The sequence below is a fragment of the Rhineura floridana genome, chromosome 7 (assembly GCF_030035675.1).
Source record: "Rhineura floridana isolate rRhiFlo1 chromosome 7, rRhiFlo1.hap2, whole genome shotgun sequence".
In the NCBI taxonomy this organism is placed as follows: domain Eukaryota; kingdom Metazoa; phylum Chordata; class Lepidosauria; order Squamata; family Rhineuridae; genus Rhineura; species Rhineura floridana.
Genome location: NC_084486.1, coordinates 81,255,948 through 81,268,885, shown reverse-complemented (window position 1 = coordinate 81,268,885; position 12,938 = coordinate 81,255,948). Strand labels below are relative to the sequence as shown.

The 12,938-nt window shown below is 41.1% G+C and overlaps 1 protein-coding gene across 1 annotated transcript in view; it reads left to right on the top strand.

Moving 5' to 3' along the window:
• Positions 1-12,938, top strand: part of SORCS3 (sortilin related VPS10 domain containing receptor 3) — an 800,669-nt gene that overhangs the window by 567,560 nt on the left and 220,171 nt on the right. The window contains exon 7 of the mRNA XM_061636066.1: positions 9,772-9,890. Coding sequence (XP_061492050.1) covers positions 9,772-9,890 — 119 coding nt within the window. The remainder of the gene's footprint in view (positions 1-9,771; positions 9,891-12,938) is intronic.

The following is a 12,938-nucleotide window of genomic DNA, read 5'->3' as shown; positions in this document are numbered from 1 at the left end:
TGCGGTAGTGTGTGGTGTGTTTGGTTTTGAATGAATGCTCGTATGTATATGTGATTGTGTTTGATGTGAATGTGTACGTGTGTTTATATTTAAGTTTTATGTGCTTGGGAAAGAGGCTTTTTCACCAATTGGGGGGACTTGAGGGGGCCCCAATTAGTGTAGTGACGGGCAGAGGGAGGTATGGTGCTGTGAGAAGGACGTGCCAGGTAAGGGGAACGCGGCCCAGACATGTTGTGGCTGTGCCTTGTTCCAGTCTTTCTCACACCCACAGGGTTGTTGGTTGTTCTCTCAGCCAACTCTCGGATCTCCAGCTGCTGCTTTTAAATGCTAGATCGGTACATAATAAAACCTCCCTCGTCCATGATTTGATTGTGGATGAGGCAGCCGATCTAGCATATATAACCGAGACCTGGGTGGGTGAGCAGGGAGGAGTTAGTCTCTCCCAGCTCTGCCCACCGGGGTACTTGGTTCAGCATCATGGTAGATCCGAGGGTTGGGGAGGGGGGTCGCTGTGATCTATAAGAGTTCCATCTCACTCATCAAGCACCATGTCCATGTAGTTACTGGTCTGGAGTGTTTGCACCTTGTGTTGGGTCAGAGGGACTGACTGGGAATTCTGTTGGTGTACCGCCCACCTTGCTGCCTAACGGCCTCCCTAAGTGAGCTGATGGAGGTGGTCTCGGAGGTTTTGCTGAGATCCCCCAGACTATTGGTACTGGGGGATGTCAACATCCATGCCGAGGCTACTTTATCCGGGGCAGCTCAGGACTTCATGGCTTCCATGACAACCATGGGGCTGTCCCAATATGTTAGTGGCCCAACACATGTGTCGGGGCATACTCTAGATCTTATTTTTGCTACTGGACATGGAGATGGTGATCTGGATGTGGGGAGTTTTACATCTCTCCCTTTGTCATGGACAGATCACCGCTTGCTGAAGTTTAGACTTACAGTGGCTTTTCCCCTCTACAAGGGTGGGGGACCTACTAAATTGGTCCGTCCCCGGAGACTACTGAATCCTGAAGGTTTTCAAAGGGCTCTGGGGTTTTTTCCGGCTGATAAGACTGGCGCTCCTGTCGAAGCCCTGGTCGAACTGTGGAATACAGAGATGACCCGGGCTGTTGACATGATTGCTCCTGCGCGCCCTCTCCTGGGTAGAGCTCATACAGCTCCGTGGTATACTCCAGAGCTGAGAGCGATGAAGCAAGATAGGAGGAAGCTTGAGTGGAAATGGAGGCAAACTCCCAACAGATGCAATTATGTGCTGGTTAGTGCTTCTACTAAGCTGTACTTAGGAGCGGTGAGGGCGGCGAAAAACAACATTTTGCTGCCACTATTCAGTCATCTCTTTCCCGCCCAGCGGAGCTTTTTAGAGTTGTCCGAGGGCTACTTCACTCTGGCCCTCAGGACATGGTAGAGACATCGGTGGCCCGCTGTAATGAGTTTGCTGGACACTTCCAGAATAAGATCTTATGCATCCGCCGGAACTTAGACTCCCAGTTTACAGCAGTGGATCCTATTGAGGTGTCTGGAGCACAGTCTTGTCATGTTTTATTGGATGAGTTTCAGCTGGTGCAGCTCGAGGATGTGGACAAGGTGCTCGGACAAGTACGTGCAACCACTTCAGTACTCGATCCTTGCCCCTCTTGGCTAATAAAAACTAGCAGGGATGGAACAGCTAGTTGGGCCAGGGAAGTGATAAATGCCTCTTTACGGGAGGGAGTGGTCCCTGGCTGCCTGAAAGAGGCGGCAGTGAGACCACTTCTGAAAAAACCTTCCTTGGACCCAGAAAATTTCAACAGCTACAAACCAGTAGCGAATGTTCCATTCCTGGGCAAGATCTTGGAACGAGTGGTTGCTGGCCAGCTCCAGGCCCTGTTGGATGAAACCGATTATCTAGATCCATTTCAATCGGGTTTCAGGCCCGGTTTCGGCACCGAGACAGCCTTGGTCGCCCTGTATGATGACCTATGTCAGGAGAGGGACGGAGGGAGTGTAACTGTTGATTCTCCTTGATCTCTCAGCGGCTTTTGATACCATCAACCATGGTATCCTTCTGGAGAGGCTCATGGAGTTGGGAGTTGGAGGTACTACTTGGCAGTGGTTCCGCTCCTACTTGGCGGGTCATCTCCAGAGGGTAGTGCTTGGGGAACATTGCTCAACACCGTGGGTTCTTCAATGTGGAGTCCCACAGGGGTCAGTTCTGTCCCCCATGCTTTTCAACATCAACATGAAGCCATTGGGTGCAGTCATCAGGAGTTTTGGAGTGTGTTGTCATCAGTACGCTGATGACACACAGCTCTACTTCTCCTTTTCATCTTCTTCAGGTGAGGCTGTCAATGTGCTGAACCATTGCCTGGCCGCGATAATGGACTGGATGAGAGCTTAACAAGCTGAGGCTCAATCCAGACAAGACTGAGATGCTGTTGGTGGGTGGTTTCTCTGATCAGATGGTGGATATACACCCTGTCCTGGATGGGGTTACACTCCCCCTAAAGGAGCGGGTTCATAGTCTGGGAGTTCTTTTAGATCCTTCCCTGTCACTCGAGGCTCAAGTAGCCTTGGTGGCACGGAATGCGTTCTACCAACTCCGGTTGGTAGCCCAGCTACGCCCCTATCTGAGCAAGGAGGACCTCACATCAGTTGTACATGCTCTGGTAACCTCGCGTTTGGATTACTGCAATGCACTCTACGTAGGGCTGCCTTTGAAGACAGTTCGGAAGCTACAGCTAGTGCAAAATACGGCGGCCAGACTGATAACAAGGACCAAGCGGTCCGAACACATAACACCTGTTCTGGCTCGCTTGCACTGGCTACCAATACGCTTCTGGGCCAGATTCAAAGTGTTGGTTTTAACCTATAAAGCCTTATACGGTGCGGGACCACAATACCTGCTGGATCGCCTCTCCCAATACGAATCTGCCTGTACACTGCATTCTACATCGAAGGCCCTCCTCCGAGTTCCGACTCACAGAGAGGCTCGGAGGGTGGTGACAAGAACTAGGGCCTTCTCAGTGGTGGCCCCCGAACTGTGGAATAGTCTTCCAGATGAGGTGCGCTTGGCGCCGACATTGCTTTCTTTTTGGCGCCAAGTTAAAACCTTCCTCTTTTCTATGGCATTTTAATCTAACTTTAAATTTGTTTTAAGTCTGCTGTAACTGATTTTAGATTTCTTATTCTTTATATGTTTTTGTTGTATCATATTATGGAATTTTATTGTATATATTTGAATTCTTTGTTGTACACCGCCCAGAGAGCTATGCTGGTGGGGCGGTATAAAAATCTAATAAATAAAATAATAAATAAATAATAAATTTATTAAATTTATTAGTCGCCCATCTGGCTGGCAATCCAGCCACTCTTGGAGCTTTTCTATGGCATTTTAATCTAACTTTAAATTTGTTTTAAGTCTGCTGTAACTGATTTTAGATTTCTTATTCTTTATATGTTTTTGTTGTATCATATTATGGAATTTTATTGTATATATTTGAATTCTTTGTTGTACACCGCCCAGAGAGCTATGCTGGTGGGGCGGTATAAAAATCTAATAAATAAAATAATAAATAAATAATAAATTTATTAAATTTATTAGTCGCCCATCTGGCTGGCAATCCAGCCACTCTGGGCGACGTACAAAATTAAAACACAGAGTTACATTAAAATGTTAAAATCTCAACCAATAATAATAAAACTTAACCCACCCCAAAAGCCTGTTTGAAGAGCCAGGTCTTCAAGGCCCTGCGAAAGCTCATCATAGAGGGGGCATGGCAGAGATCATTTGGGAGGGAATTCCGCAGAGTGGGGGCCACAATTGAAAAAGCCCTCTCCCTAGTCCTCACCAGTATAGCTGTTTTAACTGGTGGGATGGAGAGAAGGTATTTCGAGGCTGATTTAGTTGAGCGGCTTCGCTGATGATAATATCAGTGTTAGTTTTTTTTCATAAATTTGATCTGCTGTACTGAGAGTATTGTATTATAACAAGAAGAACTACAGCTGCATTTGTGAAAGTGAATTCTCCATATGGGAAATTCCCTGCACAAAGCACAGCAGAAAGATATCTTGTTTTGCTGTTCAATATCCTGGAAAGTAATTTTCATTTTTAATGGCACACCAATGTAAAATTGCATTCATTTTTACATTTCAGTGAAATGTGTGTTATTTCTTCCCCTCACCAGTGTAAGGCCTTTCACTATATGTGATAACCTATTTTGGCTTTATGCTCCTCTCATGGCTTTTCTTCCATGCTTTTGACTCTCATTTCCCCAGCAAGAGGCTAAACGGAGCATTGGCTTCACCGACAGCACTGTCTAGAGTGAGTTCTGCCAGGAGTTCTGTTCTGCCAGAATAGAACGATCCGGATTCACAGATAGACAAAACTCACACTAGAATTTCCTTCCACCTGTTACACTGAACACCTAAGGATACCTTCATGCTTTCCTCTTTGATTTTAGGCTTCACAGCTGTATGAGGGCAATTCTGAAAACAGGCAACTGTGGAAAACTAAATGGGTCTTGTAAATAGTTTTTGTTTTACTCTGGTGATGGGTGAACTTTCCCCATCTTAATATAGATTTATTTATTAATTTATTCTGTTCCATTTATGAGTAGATTCCTATGAAACGTCTCAAAGTAATTTAACAATAAAACATATATAAAACAATTTCATATTATGCTCAAACTCATAAATTTCCACCTCCCACTAATTTTCCCCCAACTCATTTCCAAATTCAGACACTATTGTGCTCCTTAAGAAATTATTAGGAGCACAGGGTCCAATTGCCTCTCTACAAACCTTTCCTTTTGAAGCCTCACCCGCTTAGCTGCAGTGTCAGCAAGATCTTGCTGGAGTATACAAAGCCTCACCTCCTGCCAACTGTAACACTGCAAGGGCAGCATCCCAAGTTCAAGGCATTTTGATGCCTATGATGCATAATAGACATCCTCGTGACTTCCCTGCTGTATATAGTGGAGTATATTCTTCCTCCCACTCCCCCCCCCATAGCTGACTCCCAAATGTTTTAGAAACAACTGAGAGTATCCTTGAAATGGTATATGACACTACAGTTGCAGAAGTTTCTTAAAATACAAATTGTAACCAATTCCAGATGACTAGCTGGATTAGTCTGTTGCAGCAAAAACAACAGAGCCCTATGCTCACCTTAAGACTAACAAATATAAGACATTATGGACATGTGGGCTTTAATCCATGAATGCTTGAATGTGTTGGTCTTTAAGGTATCACAGAACACTAAACTATAATCAAATACTTGGACAGATCATGTGCATTTAGCTAGTCCCTTTCTTCTGTCAAGATCCCAGCAGAAGCTTTGTATATTTTCATGCAAAGCAGGAAAATGAAATTGTTGCCTTTAAGCATGTCAAAAAGTACTTTGAATTCATATGCATGATTTGGAGCTTTAAACATTTTGTGCGATGAGTTACACTATGCTTACAAAAAAACCAAAACCTTTAGTTTCATGCACATCAGGAAGATGCCCTGTGTTGTAATATTAAAAGGTTACTCCAGGGCTGAAATCCTGCACAATTGCAACTCAAATTAAATTTTAATCATTAAACCCTGCCATCAGCTTTTTACCTGGAAGGAATGACTTTTTAAGAACAGATGTGCATAGTGATGCCTCTGAAATTCAAGACAATAAGCTGGGAAAGTAGTTTTTCCCAACTTGTGATGCCTGGATGTATTCTGAGGAAATGAATTCTCTAGCCCTAAAATTATTCCTGTGCTTATTATTTAAATGGAAAATATATCATGCTTATTTGATTGTTTGGGGCTTGTATAATCTGCATTCATCATACTAGGCACTTGCAGCCAACCACCACTGCATACTCAGACAATATGATTACTTTTACTCCTTACAGTGGGACACATCTGGAGGTCACTGGATGGGAGAAGTCTGGACTAGCTGTTTTAAAAGTGGGAATTTAACTTACAGAAGAAGAGCTTGGCATGAGAATTTCCAAGTTTGAAAAAAAATTGAAAACACATCATCCATGTATAGCCAATTTTTTTGGGGGGACGAGGTCAGTTGGGTGGTGTGAATGATTTTGCTTTGTTAGATTTATATCTGTCCTTTTTTCCTTCCTTCTAGGAACCCAAGCCGGAGTACATGTGATTCCCAGGCTGTGCATGCACTATGCCCTAGTAGAACCTGCATAGACCTGGCCTCATGTGCCTTCAGAGTGTACCCTGCCCCACAGCTTGGAAAAGTTACTTTTTTGAACTACAACTCCCATCAGCCCAACAGTGGCCATGCTGGCTGGGGCTGATGGGAGTTGTAGTTCAAAAAAGTAACTTTTCCAAGCTCTGCCTAGCTAAAACAAGAACACAACAACTAGACAGGATGAGGCTGAAGCCTATTGGGAAGGAAGAAGTTCAAAGCTACTCTAGCTTTGTAAAAGAAAAAGGTTCTTCTGTGTTCGTTCAGGGGTAGCTTCCATGCTTCCTTTGCTTGTCCATGGGGTGGAGATGAGAAACCTCACAACTTGGTGCTTCAGTGCTGGATAAATGAGTGGCAGACAGTAGCAACACACTGCTTTCCCCCATTCCATAGTGCATTTCCCAAGTGGCATTATGACAACATGAATGTGGCTCAGAAAAGAATGATGAGAACATGAATGTGTCACAGAAAACTTACAAGTCCTTAAGAACCTTTGAAATCCCTCACCAGCACCCAACTTTATCCAATTATGCTGTAATTGCTAATTTGATTCCAAATCAAGCTGAGAGGAACTCATCCCTAAATCTGTGTTTATATCCCACATGGCCTTTGAATCAGTGATTGCACTGTGCAACCCCTAACAAGACACACATCTTGTCCTTGCATCAGCCTTTCAAGCTGTATAGAAAAAAGCAGCATATACAAACGGAATATAAGATATTATGTTAAAACTTCAAAATCAGTGCCAGGTTGTTTAAGAGCAATCCAATGAGTTAAAAGGCTGGAACATTTGTTTAGCTCCTTTGGTTCTATGTATTTTCTCACTTGCCTGCAAACTTGCCTTGGACAGTGATCCTGAAATGGAGCAACTTGCTTCAAAGCTTGCATGTTTCCCAAGCCTACCCAAGGCTATCCTCATTCTTGCCATCCTGATGCTGGGTGATCCCTCCCCCTCAGCAGTACAATATTACCAAAGATCCCCAAGTTCCAAATGGAATTTCTCCAAAAAGAATATCTGTCTTTGAATAATTGTATGTTTTTTTCTGTGAAACTGAAAACCAACCCTTAAGAATAAGCAAATAAAGTTTTAAAACTTAGGCAACTGCAGTGAGGGGATGACCTAGAATTCACGTATGAGCTGTGCGTGATGACTTTTCTCCAGGAAATGGAATATATTAACCAGGCTATTTGACATGGGAAGGGAGAAGGTATATAGAAAAAAATTGAGCTTATCTGGTTAAGTTGATCTAACTAACCAGTATAGGGTGTTTATCACAATGCTTTACCAGACTAAAGTACAACAGTAAGCAGGAGGGAGAAAGGATTTCATGGTCACTGGCACGAACTAGTCTAGTAATCATATCAGGCTCTGTCCCAATGTCAACCTTTCAAAAATTAGAAAGTGTTTCTGGTTAACATGAATAAGCCTTGTATACTCTGTTGCTAAATATATCAGCAGGAGAATCTAGACACTTGTCACTTGCTGTATAATGAGTTCAGCCCAGTATTGTGCCTTTTAAATTCTGTCGGCACCTTGCATGCTCAATGCATTTTGTTATTTTCCTGAACATTAATTTTTCTGTGGTATTAAAATTCCTGAGGTGTGAAAGTTTCAAATTTCCCAAAGAGCACTCTTATTTCTCTTTAAACTCTAAAATCAGCTTTATCCTTTTTTTCAATAAAGGATTATTTAATATAGCCTAGTTGGATTAAACATGTATGATTTGCCTTACCTGGATTTCTAGTCACTGAGATACGACCACTCTCTGAGTTTTTCCATATGTTTTCCCTTATGTTGAAAAAACCTGTGGTTCATTAGTTGGGCCCTAAATGACTAATCCCTTTTCATTTTGTCATGGTGCTTTCTAAATTAGTCTTTTATCTGCCACCTGGAGGGCACACTCCAGGGGGAATCATCCTTATTGAATGTGGTTAGACAAGGTTGCTTTTATGCCTTAATTTTTGGCTGACTTGCATATTATAATATCTGTGCCATGGAACAGAAACAGAAATTGGATTTATCATTATATCTAATCTAGGGCTGAAGAATGCTTTCTTGCTGTTTTCCACATTATTGTGTAAAATAAATAAGTATAAATAAGTAAGACAGAATAAGGACCAAAGTCACAAATAAAGGTAGATTAAAGAGAACTCCTATCTCCCTATGAATACCAAGCAGGTGACCTTTGTGTATACATTTGGTTGCTGGTGTAATGCATTCAAAATGACACATTTCCCAATAGGTAGCAGCTGGTTGTCATGTCAACACATGTAGTTTATTTGCATCTAATTTCCTTTCCAGTTCATTCTGTTTTGTGATACAGTAGCTGCAGATTACCCAGCCAGTTGGATAGAATTAGTGGCTGCTTGGCAAAATGCAAGGCATAGAAAAAGTTATGCGAAAAATCACCACGTGTTTGATACTGACAGATCTAGAGCCTGCCAATATTGTCTAGGTGATAGACTTACATGCTTGAATAAAATTTCATGAACTCAACTTAAGTGAAGAGGAGACATGCCATAGTTTATACTTTCTATAGAGATAAAAGTGATGGAGGTTGGATAGTATGAACCATGTATTTATATACTGCCTAGGTGTAAGTAATGCTAAGGCCATTTATGTTTTTACTACTTGAACTATTTACTAGCACACATTTTTATGAACCAATACATTTGTTTATTAACAAATGAGTTTAACTTGTTGCTCAGTTAGATGTGCTGACAGCATCTTAGCATCAAGAAAGAAAATCATCCAATTACTACAAAGAAACATAGGAAGTTGCCTTATACCAAGCCAGACCATTGGTCCATGTAGCTCAGTATTGTCTAAATGTTAAAGCATGCATACTTATGGGAATATACTAACTAAAAATGTTAAGGCTTGGGGGGAGGGAACAGAAGAATTCAGACAAAATGTTTTTTATCCCCCCCCCACATTTTCCCCATTTTTTTCAGAAAAGCAAACTTGGGGGGGGGAAGGAAAAATCTGGAGTTTCCCCCCAAATTTTTCTGTTTTATTTTTTACTAGGCCTTCACATCTCTAATACCAATTAGACAGATACTTTTTCTCATTGTGAGTAAAAGGACTGTACCCTGCTCCTACAGGGATTCAGCACACATGAAATTCAGCAAAAAAGTCAGGTATAGCAAAGGAGCCAGTTCATTTAGCTTACCAGCCAAAACTTTAGATCAGGCTTTGCCATTGATTAATGACATAGAATCCAGGAGCATGAAGATTAATGATGGGAAAGTGGACTAGGACTAGGCTGTATGTACAAGGAGTAGCAATCCAGGAAACAGATAATGGGGAGCAGCAAGGAAGGTGCTATGGGTGATAAGGATCTAGGAGAATAGGCTGCAAGAATCCAAATTCCAGGGAATGTAGAGAGAGGAATAAGATGGAAAGTCTCATTGGAGACAGTGATTTCCAAGTAATAGTTCAGCATGAAGGATTCCTGGGCTGTGAACGTGACATTCTGAACTCCAGCATTGTCATGATAAAAAATGAAGCAGCATATCTGGTCTGCATGTTTGCTTTTCTCAATCCATAAAAAGGCAACATTTTCTCATACACTGTTCTGTTCCCATTACAGATGCCCATTATATAACTTGTAGGATTCAAGAATGTTCAGAGACTACCAGGAGTGGACCTTTCCTGCGCTCAATTGACACAAACTCACTTGTAGTCCAGGATGAGTACATCTTCATTCAGGTATGTTGACAGCAAAGTATAGGGATGATGACAAGTGTGCAGCTCTTAACACATTTGCATCTTCCCAATGTGAAGACAATTTACAGATCAGAAAGCTAAAGTGCACTTTTTTAGCAAAGGTTTTGAGAATTCTGATTGATTGTTAATCCTTCTGTTGAAGGTATGATTTTTAGGATATACTGTTTATGGTTTTAGTGAATATGATTGCTTTCATGCTGTTTTAATTACTATGAATTAGGACTTCTTTGAAAAAAAGAATTTGCAACCTGCCCTGGGAACTCCTGGTGAATGGTGTGTAAACTAATAAATATACTTAATTCATACATGTTCTCTTACTAGGCAATAGACTGCTAATATGCCCACCAATTTTTTCCTCCTTTATTTAAGGATTAAACATATTGGTCCTGTGTAAATTCTAGGGACTTTTTGGCCCTTTCTGTTTTTTTGTGTCCAGAAGAAAAGCAGTAAGTGATAACTGGCTGAAGTTTGGGGATGTTGTACAGATTAAAATTTGTGACAATGTCCTAGAGGAACATCCTTGTAGATCTGCTTATATATAAATTACACAATGAAAAGTGCACCAGGGATCCAAAAGTAACCCACAAGTTTGTGTGAGAGCTAGTACCCACTGATAACTTTATGCTTCATGAATTTGTTGTAAACGTTGTATGGCCAAACAAATAAATGTGCTGTTACAGCTAATCAACCCTGTTAGTATTACTATTTTTTAATCTTACCTACCATCTCCAAGTTTACTTTTGCTGTAGAGTATTTCTACTAATGTGTTGTAGAGGATTTATTTCTGCACTGATATTGCCTAAGATAAATAACCTTGCTGGTTATCAGAATAAAGCAAAAGAAAGTTTGTAAGATTCAAATTTTCAGGTCAATGTAGAGCTGCATTTAAAATCTCAGCTCCTTTGCAAGTTCAGTTTTCCATGCTAAGCCCTCTTCCTTGAGAGGGACTTAGTTGGATTGAAATATTAATGCCTGCCAACACTGAAATGGTTTTACTGATTTTCTATTTGATATTCAGGGTGGGGATGTCTTTCAGGACTTTTTGCATATACATCTGCTTCCATCAGATATTTATGCTGAAGAGTTTTTGTTCGTTTGTTTTTGGTAAACCATTAAATTGCTATTTGCATCAATTCACCCTCCTTTAAGGAAAATGATTTCACCTTCTACCTGCCAAACAGTACTGGAAAACTTTTACACCCTGATTATAATGAAATTCACTTGCCATTGTACATTAGATTTTCTTTTTAGCTCTTCAAATGGAAGAACCTAGGAAATTCAGTCTGTAGATGCTGTTTTTAATTTGACTGGCAGTTTAGAAATGTAACTTGTTATGTTCTCTTATTCCACTTAGAATATGGACCCTGCCTGTCACGTTTTGTATTATTTTCTGTGATCTTTACTTTTTTTCTCTGTCACTCTGATGACCTTTAATCCTGTTTCTTTGTGCATTTGCTGGTCCATCTTGGCATCTCTTTTTCTTGAATATCCTAGTTTACTGTGTGTCTTGCTATGTGATTAAGTTATCATTTCCTTCAATGGTACATCCATCTCCATATCCAGTCCCCAAATTCCTGTTAGATCTGTTCTATTCCTTCATTATATGATTTGTTTTAAAGTAACAGTTGTCAAAATACAGAATGAATACTCCCCCCCCCTAATCTTGGTGTTAGGGATGGAAAGATCCATCAATTTTGGTTGTCTCAGTTTTTCATTTTTCCAACCTTAAATTCAGTTATCCAGGTTTCTGCAGCAATTTTATGAGTTCTTTTTTTAGAAAAAATCCTCATGAAATAATGTACACATTTTTGCGAGTAAGTTTTCCTAATAAAATGCATTTTTTGTTTTCACTAATACACCTTCATTTTCATACACATTTCCCCCTTGATATTTGCAGTTTTGTAAACATTGTTTGGTTAGAGAACTGCATCCCAAAATACAGATATTTTGAAATACAGCTGTGTTTCAGTTCTCATATTGTTTCAGAAAGTGGGAATTTGATAAATTCACTTTTGAATGTGAACTGAATCAAATTTCTCCTCCAACCTTATTCAGTGTCTTATGTTTGATATTTAGTAAGAATTAATCAGAAAATGGACTAGCAGGATAGACAAAAGGAAGTACTTCTTTACTCAGTGCATAGTTAAACTATGGAATTTGCTCCCACAAGACGCAGTAATGGCCGGCAGCTTGGATGGCTTTAAAAGAAGATTAGACAAATTCATTGAGGACAGGGCTATCAATGGCTACTAGCCATGATGGCTGTGCTCTGCCACCCTAGTCAGAGGCACCATGATTCTGAAAACCAATTGCCGGAAGCCTCATGAGGAGAGAGTGTTCTTGCACTCGGGACCTGCTTGCGGGCTTCCCCCAGGCACCTGGTTGGCCACTGTGAGAACAGGATGCTGGACTAGATGAGCCACTGGCCTGATCCAGCAGGCTCTTCTTATGTTCTTATTCTTTGGATATGCTAATTTGCACAGCTTGACCAAAAAGCACCCAGCCCAGAGTTTTTATTAGCAGTCTATGGCCACATCCACACTAAAATACATTTAAAGTAGTGTTATACCATTTTAACAGTTATGGCTCCTCCTAGAGAATCCTGGGAACTGTAGTTAGTTAAGGGAGCTGCAAGTTGTTAGGAAACCCCTATTCCCATTACAGAGATACAGTTCCCAAAGTGCCCTGGGAAGAGTCTGCGAATTCAAACCTTAAAAGCAGAAAGAGTTGCTAGGGTGTGCTGAGGGACTGGAAAACTGAATGGGAATGGGTTTCTTGTGCTAAGGGATCTAAGAAGCAGAGATACTAGAGGCAGGGCAGGTTAAGAAAAAGGAAAAGTAGTTCCAATAATGAAATATTAAAACTTGAAAGACCAGCTGGTGAAAGACACAGAGGCCTGAAGAAGAGAAAGGGGGTCAAGGAAAGAGGGAACTAGTGAAAGGGGGACTGTAGGAAAAACACAGGATTTAAGAATCTGTATTCTGTTGGGAGGAAGTGTGTGTGGATGTAAGAGAGTGTCAAGAGTGTTGG